A 15,181-nucleotide genomic window follows, 5' to 3' on the forward strand; every position below is an offset into this window, starting at 1 on the left:
AGGTGGGCACAGGCAAGAAGGGTTTTTGATGTTTTAGATCATTGGAACAAAGGCCAGAGATAAAAACAAGAAAGTGTGACATGATTGAAGAATTGCAAATGGTGAAACACGAGCAAGGAATGTGGAGAAGGGAGAGCACGAGGGAGGAAATAGGTGTATGTTCAGGTGTGGCACGGGGGTGGAGAAAGGAGTGGGGGACGGAGAGGTGGTGTAAGACATTACCTAGAATTGGACAATTCAATGTTCATACCATTAGGTTGTAAGCTACGAAAATGAAATATAAGGTGCTGTTCCTCCAGTTTTCACGAAGCTTCATTCTGGCAATAGAGGAGGCCCAAGACACAGGGGTCAGTGTGGGAATGGGAACAAGAGTTAAAATGATTCAGTACTTGCAGAGACTGAGCCATGCCCACACTTCTGGGTTTTATAGTCCCTGCCCCCCTCCCAACAGAAGGGGCATGGCCTTCATGGCGTGATTGACAGGAGAGAGAATCTCAACATTTTTTAAACACTAATAACTCTTATTTTTCATCTATGGGAAAAATCGTCAGCACCTGAGGAGCGGGCGGGGGGGGGGGGGGGGGGCTGAGTAAGGTGGCCTAAAATCACTGCCGTGTGGTAGCGTTTTTTCTAAAATCAATATAAAGCGCAAAGAGGAAGTGGTCAAGATTAGACTTTTAATAATGTAGAAGGCAAGGCAACTGTAATTGGCCAAGCCAACTTTAATTGGGCAAGGCAACTTTAATTGGGAAAGGCAACTTTAATTGGGCAAGGCAACTTTAATTGAGCAAGGCAACTTTAATTGGGCAAGGCAAGTTTAGCATTCTCAAACCAACTTTTCAATTAAGCAATGCATTCTCAAATCAACTTTTCAATTAGGCAAGGCAACTTTAGCATTCTCAAACCAAAACACACTTTTAGCAAGCATTTTCAAACCACATTAAGGGCACTCACAGTTTAGTAGACATGTATTCGCAGCTCAGACTAAGAGACATGACCCTCTCGCTTCCCCCATCTTGCAGAGACTGACTGAGGCACTCACCACTTCCGGGTTTTATAGTCCCTCCAGAAAGGGTGTGGCCTTCAGGAGAGAGAATCTCAACATTTTTTAAACACTAATAACTCTTTTATTTTTAATCGATGGGAAAAATCCTCATCCTGCGCAGCGGAGGGGGACTGTGAGTAAGATGGCCAAAAATCACAGCCGTAAATGGCAGCGTTTTTTCTAAAATCAATATACAGAACAACAGGAAGTGGTCAAGATCAGACTTTTAGTAATATAGATATTTGTATATAATATATACAAATAATATATGCTTGGTCTCGCCGATGTATTGCAAGCCACATCAGGAACAATGATACATTAGATGAGGTTAAAATTAATTAATAAATTACTAGTACTGCACTCTGATATCAGCAAGATTGCACCTCAATGTGCATCAAAAACTGACCTTGGCTGGGTTTTATTATATTCTTCAAAAAGAGTGCTGAGATGTGGTACTCTGTGATCATTAACTGACTTTCCCCACCTGGATGTGTTCAAGTAGAACACAGAGAGTAGCAGTACAGCTATTACATAAAGTAGATTGCTAATGCCTGTGGAACAATATCATTCAGAGTCTGTTATTTTGGACATTCTTATTTTGTATCTGTATAATGGCAACTTGATAATTGTGATTACAAGTTGATTGCGAGTGTTCAATTACTTTGGAGGTAAGCAACATGTTTGCAACAGGGGCTGAATATTTAATTATATTCTACACAGCATTAGCAGATGTGCACAAATGCAATATCTTGCTTTGTTGCCGCCTCAATTTGTTCTGTATCTGATCACAATGACACTTCAGTTGCAGAAGTGGAACCAACACCCTCGGAGAATATTGCATATATGTTACAAGATTTGCACAATGTTCGCCGTGAACTCGTGGTCGCACTTACAGCAGATCTTGTGGCCTGTGATAATCACTTTATCATTCCACTGTCACCATGTTATGGAAAATATTCTCAAAGGTTGATGAGGAATCATTACAAAACAAAATCATTGTTAAAGGAGAAGGTATGTTTTTAAGTAATTGTTTGGTTGGATGCAATCAACAAATTTTTAAACGTGTCAGCTAAATAAATGACATATCTGCAAAAAACTATTTAACAATATGCTGGAATTATAGGCCTGTCCCACTGGGGCGTAATTTGCGAGTCATTTATGCGACATCATTTACGCGTCACGACGCACAACGCGTGCATGGCATGCATTACGCGCGCATGGCATGCATTACTTGCGCATGGTGTGTGGTGACGTAGGCAGGGTCACGCGTGGCACCCCACGATTTTGAGATTCACAAAATCTTCACGCGCCACCTGCGTGACGTGCAAATGACGCCGAAGTGGGACAGGCTCTTAACTCAATGGGACAGGCAGCATCCCTGAAGAGAAGGAATGGGTGACATTTCAGGTTGAGACCCTTCTTCAGTCTGAGGGTCTCAACCCGAAGATCAGTCTGAAGAAGGGTCTTGACTCAAAACGTCACCCATTCCTTCTCTCCAGAGATGCTGCCTGTCCCGCTGAGTTACTCCAGTATTTTGTGTCTACCTTCAATTTAAACCAGCATCTGCAGTTCTTTCCTACCAATTTAACAATGACGACTTCAGGAAATGTGCCAACTATTTACGTCTCACACATTGCAAAACCACATTTAGCTGGGCAAGCACCAATGATGAAGTACAGTGATTTATGCAAATGTTAAAGAAAGTCATGCGTGTTAATATCAAAGTCCAAATGATGAAAATAACGGAGTATTACGTATGCAGTATTATGATTGTTAGGAATGCAGTATTATGCTGCACTCATTGTTGCACCACTCATGCAAACATGTCTTCAGGAAATAACCCACATGCGGGGTTAGCAACGGCCGTGCAAGTGAATCAAAGCCAAGAAAAGCAGCTGCAAATGCAGGGAAACATGAAAGTCAGATCTACGCCACTGCAGCTAGCAGATGCAATTCTTGTGAAAAGTGATAATCACCAGGAAAGCCAGCAATTCATTTGCAACGCAGCCATTTGAAGTCACAACCATGGAACAGCCCATGGTCAAAAAAGAATAATCTTAGTAAAGCATTAAACAAAACACATCAGACTTCATTGCAATCAAAACACTCTATTTACCATCTTCAAATCCAAAATATTTAACCTTCAAGAGATCTCGAGTTGACAATGGAACTAGCGGTATCCATTATGGACACCGTTTTATAGCTGGTGATTCAGTATTTATGGAGGCTTGTGTAGTCAAACACGACTGTGATTTGACACAAAATAAACTGTGTATGGGATGAGTTTTTACAGCCAAGACAGATAATCTGATAAAACAATTATTACAAGCATCCCTGTAGAGTTGATTCGCAAGCACCTGTTCTGAAAAACTGCGTCCTGGAAGTGAAGCAAACCTCACAATTTTTATTCTTTGAATTGTCGGTTTATCATTGATGTTACGGGATGGAAGATTGCAACTTTCACGTGGTCCACCCTGTTTCGACTAATGCAATCAACCCGACGTGCACAAACAAGGCCCTACATTGCCCGGCGCGGCCTTAATGGCCGCAAGACTTGCCATCGCCCGCCGGGGGCTCCAGCATTAAGACCCGCAGCGGGGCCTTAGATCGCCCGGCGCGGCCTTAACGGCCGTGGGACTTGCCATCGCCCGCCGGAGGCTTTAACATCTGGAGAAGAATGGAACACAGGGGAGAGATAAGACTTTCCCTTCCATCACAATGAGGAGGAGATTCACTGTGATGGATGTTTGTGTGTGTCTTGGTTCTTTTCTTGTATGACTGCAGAAACCGAATTTCTTTTGAACTTAATTTGAGGTTCAAATGACAATTGTATAATTGTATAACGTATAATAATAAGTTGACCTACAACTTTAGGCTGTGCATGCCATATGCAAGAAGAAGATTGATGTTACACGGTCCCAAAGGAATGTACAAGAAATTAATACATCCTGCTTTGAAGACCTCCCACTCGCACAACAGTCAATCGCCACTGAAAATACTGAAGGCACGAGGTGGAATTAATTAGCACTTTCGCATTTTTTGCAAATGTAAGCATTAATATGTTTATGACCTTTACTTTAGGAACAAGATGTGTTTAAGTCTGTGCTGGCTCTCCCCGAGTTACAAACACCCGATTTATGGAAACACAGACATATGAATGAGCTGCAACAGTTGGGGGCAGCGTGGAACGGAGCAGAGTTGGGAGCGCTGAGCAGACTCACTCGCTCAGTCACAGTCATTGAGGCTGGCTCTTCCCATGCCTGCTCACTCTCCTGCATAGCTGTTCAATGATCCTCTTCTGCTTGCTGGTTTTATTCATTTCCAACTTACAAAAGGTTCAGGTTACAAACAGTTCTCAGGAATGGTACCCTGTTGTAAACCAGAGATTGTCTGTACACATCTATTTCTCTCAACTACCATCCAGTAAAAACTATGAAACCATAGGATCGTCATAAAAGCACCTGCTTCAATAATGTCCTTCATCTCTGATCTTAGGTGATTCTACACACATCTTTATAGTTGATTCCTAACCGTCTTCTGAAATGATCTACAAAGCCACTTGATTCAGGGCAATTAGGGATGAACAACAACTGTAGACCTCGACAGCAATATTCATATCAAATTAAAATACATACATCAGAATAAAAACTGCAGTATTATTGAAATATGACCATTCAACCCATTGTACCCATGTTGCCTCTTTGAAAATACCATTCTAGTTGTCTCTTCTCCTCATTACCCTCCAAATCTTTATTTTATAATTTCATGACAAATATCTTTTAAAATTATAACTGTATCTGTTTCCAATACTAGATCAGCCAGTGCATTCCAGATCATAACAACCCACTTTCAGCCCTTCGGAACTGCCTGAGATTCATTTTGATGAAACCAGATCATTCATATCAATAACATATTTCCGCACTCTCCCCATATTCCTTGATGCCCTTTGTCTCCAGAAATCTGTCCTTCATAGATATATTTTGTGACTTGGCCCCCACAATCTTCACCGCAGGTTTAACATTCGGGGTGAAGAATCATTCCCTCATCTCAGTCCGAATTGTTTTACCCATATCCTGAGAGTTACTCTTAGTTCTAAACCCCCAAACAAAGGAAACATCTTCTCTGCATCCAGTTTGTTGTGCTAGACAAAATTATTTTAATTGCAATTAGATTTCCTTCATCATAACTTTAGTGCGTGCCGGTCTAATCAACCCAATTTCTCCTCATACAACAATCTCACCACCCTTCGTTGCACTTCCTCAATGGCAAATGTGTTGTTTCTTGGGGAAGGAGACTAAAACTGCACACAATAATCCAGGTATTGTCTCGCCAAGGCTCTGGTGGTTGATCAAGATTAACTGTGGTGAAGTGTCCTGTAAAAGTCAAGTATAGAATTTCACTGGCAATTGATGAATTGCTGGTGACAATTTATGGGTTTCTCAGAGAACAATTGTAAACTTGTGGCACTCATTGTTCAATGGCTAACTCCCTCATTGTCTCAAACAGATTATATATATTGTCTCAAGTACAATTATATATTTTTTATTATATTGAGCACAGAGCACCTGCCCAAACCAGTTTATGATTGATGTGCAAAGGGTTGCAAGAAGAAAACAATCACTCACACTAAAAACAAAGGTTAATTAAAGAGCGGCATGGTGGCGCAGCGGTAGAATTGCTGCCTTACAACGCTTGCAGCACCGGAGACTCGGGTTTGATCCCGACTACAGGTGCTGTCTGTACAGAGTTTGTATGTTCTCCCTAAGACCGCGTGGGTTTTCTCTGAGATCTTCTGTTTCCTCCCACAATCCAAATACGTACAGGTATGAAGGCAAATTGGCTTGGTAAATGTGAACATTGTCCTTAGTGTGTGTAGGACAGTGTTAATTTGCAGGGAATCGCTGGTCGGCGCGGACCCAGTAGGCCGAAGGGCCTGTTTCTGCGCTGTATCTCTAAACAAAAAACTAAAAAAAACACAGCCAACTTTAACATTATATTAACACCGGCCATATTTTAATTAAGGGATCTGTCTATTGCCAAAAAAAACATTCCACTCCGCAATATAGTAGGCACAGAATGCTGGAGTTCAGTTTTCTTCAGACGTCTGAAGAAAAATGTCAACCCGAAACACGAACTATTTCATTTCTCCAGAGATGCTGCCTGACCCAGTGAGTTACTCCAGCAGTCTGTGTCTACATTCGGTGTAAACCAGCATCTGCAGTTTCTTCTTACCTACTCAGCAATATCATGGCTAGTGAACAACTTCATACTACACAACCTTTTCTGTCAGCTGTAAAACAATATGCCTCCAATTCATAACGTTTTCCTTGTCCTTACATATCTAATTATTGAACTGATTATTGAAGTGTGATTTATCAACAAAAATAACTAGAATTTTTTTTTTTTTAAAGTATATATACACACAAGCAAAGCTATCAATTTTTTAAATGAATGAGATTCAGCAGACTGTGCAAATATGGCAGAGTATTTTGCAAGGAAATACTTGAACAACCTATTGCATTTAGCTATTGAGTAATCTCAAAAATTCCAAACTGCAAACCAGTTTCAGAAACAAAACTCAATGTCACATTTTTTTTTTTTACAGGGAGATAGTTTCCATACACAAGCACTTTATTCCAAAATAAATGTAACCATTAAACATTAAGTGGGCTGACCTAGAAACTGTTGTGCACCAAAAAGTGGGTTGAATTGTTAGTACAGCAATGCACCAATGATGTTTCTGTTGTTGGCTCCAACTGCAGACTTCAGATTATCTGCAACTGGAAAACATGCTGCATGGAAGAGTAGCCCATTCCAAACCAGTCTCAAGGGACAGGGTAACTAACTGATGTAGTTCCAAATGGGATATGTGTAGGAAGGAACTGTAGATGCTTGTTTACACCGAAGTTTGACACAAAATGCTGGAATAATTTAGCAGGACAGGCAACATCTCTGGAGAGAAGGAATGGGTAACTATTCAGGTCGAGAGCCTTCTTCAGACTGAGAGTCGGGGAGAGGGGATTTTAGAGATATGGAAGGGTAAGGTGTGAAAAAGATGACAGTAAGAAAATGTTGAATGGTTCATTGTAGTTGAGGGGAAGTTGACAATGAGGCGTACAATGAGTAATATTCAATGAGGAGGACAGTAGAACCTCCTCCAACCTCATCGACTGCATCCGTTGTTCAAGATGTGGACTTTTATACATCGACAAGACTAAACGCAGACTGAGCGATCGTTTCGCAGAACATTTTTGCTCAGCCCGCGTGAACCAACCTGATCTCCTGGTTGCTGAACATTTTAATTCTCCTCACTATTCCGGCACAGCGGTAGAGCTGCTGCCTTACAGCAAATGCAGTGCCAGAGACCTGGGTTCAATCCCGATTATGGGTGCTGTCTGTACAGAGTTTGTACGTTCTCCCCGTGACCTGCGTGAGTTTTCTCCGAGATCTTCGGTTCCTCCCACATTACAAAGACGTATAGGTTTGTAGGTTAATTGGCTTGGTAAATGTAAAAATTGTCTCTAGTGGGTGTAGGATAGTGTTAATGTGCGGGGATTGCAGGTCGGTGCGGACCCGGTGGGCCGAAGGGCCTTGTTCCGTGCTGTATCTCCAAACTAAACTAAACCTTTCTGTCCTCGGTCTCCTCCATTGTCAGAGTGAAGCTAAATGCAAATTTAAGGAACGGCATCTCATATTTCACTTGGGCAGCTTACAGACACTGTATGTATATTGATTTCTCTCACTTCAGGTAGCCCCAGCATTCCATCTCGCTCTCTATCCCTCCCACACCCAAGTCACACGCTTCTCATTTTCACCCTACAAACAGCTTACAATGGCCTTTTCTTTTATCATCGTTAATTTTTTGCATGTCTTTTATTCATTGTTCTTTATCTCTCCACATCACCGTCTATATCTCTCGTTTCCCTCATCCCTAACTAGTCTGAAGAAGGGTCTCGACCTGAAACGTCACTCATTCCTTCTCTCCAGAGATGCTGCCTGCCCCGCTGAGTTACTCCAACATTTTGTGTCTATCTTCGGATAGTAGCACTAGTTGGTGAACTGTGATGCTGGGGGGATGGAGAGAGAGGGAAAGCAAGTTACTTGAAGTTAGAGAAATCAAGATTCATGCCACTGGGTTGTAAGCTGCCTAAGGGAAATATGAGGTGCTGTGCATTGGGCCTCACACTGACAGTGGAGGTGTGATGTGGCCAAAGAGTAGTGATGTAACATTGAAGCCCTGTGCTATGAAGGTTTGGAGAAGAAAGGGATGGTGGAATCAGAACCCCCTGAGCTGTGAGATCCAGGTGCCAAGGGGTGTGTACATATTAGGATCCATGGTGCAATGGTGACAATTGTGAATTTCTGATCAGCATTATCCTTTGTTAGGGCATTCCAGACATCATTATGTTCAAAGCAACAGCCTTATACAAATCCTAACAACACCAGGAATTCATCTGGGATCAAGCAAATTTCACAAGCACTATAAGAGACATAGGAGTACAAGGAGGAAAGGTAGCGAAGGTAGAGGAGATTCTTCAAATGATTCTACATATATGTTAAGAGCAAAAGAGAGAATAGAACCTCTTAAGGATCAATGTTGGCTTCTATGTGCAAAGCCACAGAAGATGAGTGATGATGTTGAATGGATATTTCTCATCTGTGTCTACTATGGAGAAGGTACTGTAAGGAAGGAATTAAGGGAAATGAAGAGTGATGTATTGGAACATATTCACAGACAGAGGAAGAGCTATCAGTCTTGACACTTATTCAGGTGGATAAATCCCCGAGACCTGATCAAGTGCACTCTTTGCAATTGCAGGAAGCTAAGGAAAATAAATAAATAAAGAGGTCTTGGTAGAGATACTTGCACCATTGTTAGCCACAGGTGAGGTAGACAGGTGTACAAAATCCATAAGAGGAATAGATCGGATAGATGCACAGAATCTCTTGCCCATAGTAGGGGAATCAAGGACCAGAGAACATTGGTTCAATGTGAAGGGGAATTTTTTTTATAGGAATCTGAGGGGTAACTTTTTCACACAAAGGGTGGTGGGTGTATGGACAAGCTGCCAGAGGAGGTATTTGAGGCTGGACCTATCCCAACGTTTAATAAACAGTTAGACAGGTGCATGGATAGGACAGGATAGGTTTGGAGGGATATGGACCAAACCCTGGCAGGTGGGACTAGAGTAGCTGGGACATGTTGGCAGGTGTGGGCAAGTTGGGCCAAAGGGCCTGTTTCCACACTGTATTACTCTATGACTCTCTATGACTCTAAAACAGGAGGATGTCTCATGTGCTTTTAAGATGGGCTGAAAGACAAGTAAAGGAACTACAGGCCAATGTGCCCAACATCAATGGAAGAAAAGCTATTCTGAGGGACAGGATTAACTAATATTTGAAAAGGCAAGGACTGATTAGGGGTAGTTAACAGCTTTGATTGGAGGAAATCCATCCTCACTAATTTGATTTGAGTATTTTTGAAGACATGACAATGACGATTGATGAGAGCAGGGTAGTGGACAATAATTGCACTACAATAAAACAAGCCAGAACCCACCACCATAATACAATACAAACATGTATCCATAATAAACTACTATACAACTATGATACAATCCTTATTGAGGATACATTCAACATTCAACACCCTGCGGAGCCCAGCGGTCCCGGAACTCCCTCAGGGTGCACGCAGACAGGGCGTATTCCCTCCACATGGACTTTAGCAAGGCCTTTGATAAGATTTGGCACGTAAGCTGTCAGGAGGTTTAGATTGTATGTGATACAGGATGAGATAACCACCGAGAAATTGAGTAGGAAGAAACTGCAGATGCTAGTTTAAATCGTAGACACAAAATGTTGGAGTAACTCAGCGGGACAGGCAGCATCTCTGGAGAGAAGGAATGGGTGACGTTTCAGATCAAGACCCTTCTTCAGACTAGTCCAATTGGCTTGGTGGTAGGTCATAAGGTCAAGGAGTACAATTTGGCCAATCGGCCCATCAAGCCTACTCTGCTATTCAATCATGGCTGATCTATCTCTCCCTCCTAACCCCATTCTCCTGCCTTCCCATAACCTCTGACACCTGTACAGGAGACAGAGGGTGGTTGGTGAGGGGGACTTATTCGGATTGGAGGCCAGTGATTCGTGCTGTGCACAGGTTAAGTGCTGGGTCCATTGTTGTTTGTCATCTATATTGATCATTTAGATGTCAGTGTCATTAACATGGTGAGTAAGTTTGCGGGAGACACCAATGTGGTGAGGAATGAAGAAGGTTATCTAAGATTACAACAGGATCTAGGATCTAGATGATCTGGGGAAGTGGACCAAGGAACAGTAGATGGAAATTAATTTGAATAATGCAGTTGCATTTTATGTCAAATTTCTCCAGATGCACCGTCTAAAGCATACTGTTGGGTTGCATCGAGGCTTGGTTTGGGAGCAGCTCTGCCCAAGATTGCTGGAGATTGCAGAGTTGTAGATGTATCCCAGTCAATCACAAAGACCATACCTCCCACCATTGACTCCACCCACACCATGCTGCCTAGGAGAAGCAGCCAACATAATCATTGACGTCCTCAGCCAGTCATTCCTTCTTCAATCTGCTCCCATCTGATAGAAGGTAAAAAAACTTGCGATCACATACCACTAAACTGAGGAACAGCTTCTTCCCCTCTGTTATCAGGCTTCTGAATAGTCCTGCCAAAAGCTTGGCTCCTGTCCAATTTACCTCCACCTGATTATGGGCAGTGAACTTTGTTTATGAAAATGATGGACTACAGTGCTGAGAACTAGATTCTGCATTCTGTTTCTTTGCCTTTGCTCTATCTATTGTACTTGAGTTTGAATTGATTATATTCATGATCTATTTGGATAGCATGCAAAACAAAACTTTTCACTGTACCTCGGTTAACGTGATAATAATACACTTAAATCAAAGCAAGACTTGCACATGTACATACATTTATAAGGGGCACAGATCTGTTGAATGTTCGCAATCTTTTTTCCCAGGGTAAGAGAGTCTAAAACTAGAGGACACAGATTTAAGGTGAAGGGGAAATATTTAAAAGGGAACAGAGGGTCAACTTTTCTAAACAGGGTGGTGGACATATGGAACAAGTTGCCAGAGGAAGCTGTAGAGACAGACATGATTACATTGTTTAAAGGGCATTTGAACAGATACGTGGATATGAAAAGTCGGGGGTTTTTGGGGCCAAACACAGGCAAATGGAACTAGCTGAGATAGACGTCTGGATCAGCATCAGTGAGTTGCACAAAAGGTCCATTTTCATTAAGGTATAAACTCTATGTCTCTATATCTGGCAATGAAATGCTGGGTTATTATACAATTGTTATGGAATTGTGTGTTAATTAACGTTTAAAATAACAGATGCCATTATTAACAAAACAGAGTTCCTAAATTGTGGTAACACACAAAGTGTTGGAGGAACTCAGCCTGTCAAGCAGCATCTGTGGAGGAATCGGACAGGCGGCGTTTCAGGTTGGGACCCTTCAGACGTCCCGACATTGGCATCTGAGATACGAAGCAGAAGGTAGATAAAAATGCTGGAGAAACTCAGCAGTTGAGGCAGCACATATGGAGCGAAGGAATAGGTGACGTTTCGGGTGGAGACCCTTCTTCAGACTGATGTGGGGGTGGGAAGAAGAAGGGAAGAGGTGGAGACAGTGGGCTGTGGGAGAGCTGGGAAGGGAAGGGGAAAGAGGGAGAAAGCAAGGACTACCTGAAATTGGAGAAGTCAATGTTCATACCGCTGGGGTGTAAACAACCCAAACAAAATATGAGCTGCTGCTCCTCCAATTTACGGTGGGACTCACTCTGGCCATGGAGGAGGCCCAGGACAGAAAGGTCAGATTCGGAATGGGAGGGGGAGTTGAAGTGTTGAGCCACAGGGAGATCAGGTTGGTTATTGCGAACTGAGCGAAGCGATCGCTAAGTCTACGCTTGGTTTCACCGATGTAAAGCAGCTGAGATACGAAGCATGTGTCCGGGAGAAATGGACAGATGTTAACTGAAGATAAAGCATGGAAACAGGTCCTTCGCACTAGTGTTTAAGAAGGAACTGCAGATGCTGAAAAATCAAAGGTAGACAAAAATGCTGGAGAGACTCAGCGGGTGAGGCAGCATCTATGGAGCGAAGGATATCAGTCTGAAGAAGGGGTTCGACCCGAAACGTCGCCTATCTCCTTCGCACTAGTTCTAGGTTATCCCGATTTCTCATGCCGCTGCACTCACGGGGCAATTTGTAGAGTCCAATTAACCCACAAACTGACCCGTCTTTGGGATGTGGGAGGAAACCGGTGCAAGCCCACGATGTCACAAGGAGGACGTGAAAACTCCACACACACAGTACCCGCGATCGGGATCGAACCAGGATCTCTGGTGCTGTGAGGCAGCAGCAACACGATCAGCCGCAGCACATCAATAGTCAAGCATGTGTTCACCCATTGCAACATTTATAACAGTGCTCCTTTTCAAAGAGCGCATCATTAAGTAAACACAACAGATGATTTAACTTCCCAAAGATCAGACGCGCTACATTGAACCAAAAAGGAAAGTCACAAAACTAAATTTTAAACAAACTGGGAACTGGAAAGTGACCGGAGCAGCGAGGGTAGCAGACTGATTACCTGCCCTCGACCAGCCATCTGTAAAAACTTAACAAGTTTCGTAATTCGAATACCCCCGTTAATAACATAAAATGCAAAAGATTTAGAAAAGTGAACTGTGTAGGAAGGAACTGCGGATGCTGGTTTAAACCGAAGATAGACACAAAAGTGAACTGCGGCATTTAACAGCGTCTTCATAGATTCCCTCTTCTACATACTCATCCTGTTCCAAGTCCTGGTCTGTTAACACGTTTGTGCCGCTGGGCGCGTAGTCCCAAACTTTTTCTTGGACAGCGAGATAGTAGGTTCGGGTGAGAGAACTTGCCAGCTCGAAAAGGCTGACGAACAGAAGGATGCGGACGGAACCCATCGCACTTCACCCCAGAGACACTCTGTGCTTCTCTGACGCCAGAGGCGACGTGCAAATAACTGGCTGGGAGCTCTGTAGTTCGTGTGTCCCCCTCTCTCCCCGCGTCAGCGAGTCATGTGGATAGTCCCTCGCCTGGCGCTTGGACGGGTCAGCCAATCCTTGTGTTTACAGGCTTGCGACTGTGTGGTGGCAGCTTCCTGCGTGACAATTCTGGAACAGCTTCAATTTACTGAAAATGATGATGTGATGTTTTTTGTTGTTGCGTGTAATAAGACCTGAAGCTTGTTGTTCACGTGTGGGATTGGATGTGATTTTAGTCATTATCTCATGAAAAACATTTTCAAGTGTGTTTCCTTTCAAAATGTATAATCTTCAAAAATTATGCAAACGATAAAATAGTTATGTCCATCATTCCAACATGTAAGGGCAGGAATTCAAATCTGGAGAACAGACACCCAATACCCCTTGAAGGTACGAGGAGCTGGTTTAATATTTTAAAAAGGACACAAAGTGCAGGAGTTATGCCCCTGTCCCACTTAGGAAACCTGAACGGAAACCTCTGGAGACTTTGCGCCCCACCCAAGGTTTCCTTGCGGTTCCAGGAGATTCCAGGAGGTTTTTTGTCAGTCTCCCTACCTGCTTCCACTACCTGCAACCTCCGGCAACCACCTGCAACCTCCGGGAACCGCACGGAAACCTTGGGTAGGCGCAAAGTCTCCAGAGGTTTCCGTTCAGGTTTCCTAAGTGGGACGGGGCATAACTCAGCAGGTCAGGTAGCATCTCTGGAGAACATGGATAAATGGCCAGGACCAGGGACCCTTCTTCTTACCTGTTGTTCCTGAGACTAATGACACCGGTATAAAATTCAAATGCAACACTGAGCAATAGTTTGGAAGTTCAGTAATTATTTCTTTACCTTGTCACAGCACTGTGTCTCCAAGGCTACTGCGCTGCATATACCAGCTCGCAAAGAGACAGAGCTCTGGAGAAAGCAGGAAGGGCACCCCATTACAGGAAGGATGTGGAGGCTTTCCAGAGAGCACGGAAGAGGTTATCAGGATGTTCCCAGGAGATTAGAGTATTCACTATTAGGAGTCAGAAAACATCTGTGGATGGTGGTGAGGTAGTCTTTTGGGGCAGAATCCTTCATATGGACCAAAGGAGAGTTTCTTCAAAGTGTGCATACCATGAAGAGGTTTTGTAGTGGCCTAATAAAATGAAGGCACAAGAGTCTACAAATGCTGGAATCTGAAGCTAAAAGCGAATAGTTGGAGGAACAGCAGGTCTGGTAGCAAAAGGTCGAGGAAAAAGGACAAATGATGGAGTCGAGGTGACCTGACTTTGACTGTCCTTTTCCCTCCATCTTTATTGCCTCACCCGCTGAGTCCCCTCAGCTGCTTATTTTTTGCACTAGTCTGAAAGGCAATGATTACCCCAAAAGGGTGACAACATACCACCAGGTGCGCTGGGGCGATGGCTGCCCTGCCGGCAGTCTGTTCTTTTTTCACTATTTTTTTTTTTTTTTTAGTTTGTTAAAAGTTTTGTTTTGATGTTCTTCGGTTTGTTTTATGTGGGGGAAACTTTTTTTCAGGTTCTTACCTTCCCGGAGATGTGATTAATTTGCAGATCACATTCTCCGGGCTCTGCGGCCCACCTTCGATGGAGCTGGAAGCCTCCTCGGACTATCGTGAACCGCACCGCGGGGTGTGGACTTAACATCGGAGCTGATCCCTTGCCTGGGATCGCTCCCACAGCGGACTTACCATCAAGGCTCGCAGTCTCGGGTGAGGCCGGGTCGGGAGCTCCAACGTCGCGGAAGGTTCGACCAGCCCCGACGCGAGGTTCGATCGTCCAGCGTGGGGGAGCTGCCATCCCCCCGATGCGGGAGCTTGATCGCCTTGATGCAGAGAGCCTGAACGCCTCCGGCTACGGGAGTTAAGATCATCCCGTCAATGGGGGCTCGAGGCCCACAACCGAAGGGACTTGAACTTTATTTTGCCTTCCATCACAGTGAGGAATGTGTAGGAGTCACTGTGGAGGATGTTCATGTTAAAATGTGTTTTTGAAGTGATCTGTTACTTTTAATTGTATGACTGACCTGGCCATTGAAATTCCTCGTTTGTTGCAAAACATACTTG

At 43.5% G+C, this 15,181-nt stretch overlaps 1 protein-coding gene across 2 annotated transcripts in view; it reads right to left on the reverse strand.

Annotated features, from left to right (window-relative positions):
- Positions 1–13,158, reverse strand: part of hephl1 (hephaestin like 1) — a 96,409-nt gene extending 83,251 nt beyond the window's left edge. For both annotated transcript variants that reach the window (XM_033022412.1, XM_033022411.1), the window contains exon 1: positions 12,892–13,158. In XM_033022412.1, the coding sequence (XP_032878303.1) occupies positions 12,892–13,043 (152 nt within the window). In that variant the 5' untranslated portion in view covers positions 13,044–13,158. The remainder of the gene's footprint in view (positions 1–12,891) is intronic.
- Between the last annotated feature and the right edge of the window lie 2,023 nt (positions 13,159–15,181).

This window comes from Amblyraja radiata, chromosome 6 (assembly GCF_010909765.2).
Source record: "Amblyraja radiata isolate CabotCenter1 chromosome 6, sAmbRad1.1.pri, whole genome shotgun sequence".
Lineage (NCBI taxonomy): Eukaryota > Metazoa > Chordata > Chondrichthyes > Rajiformes > Rajidae > Amblyraja > Amblyraja radiata.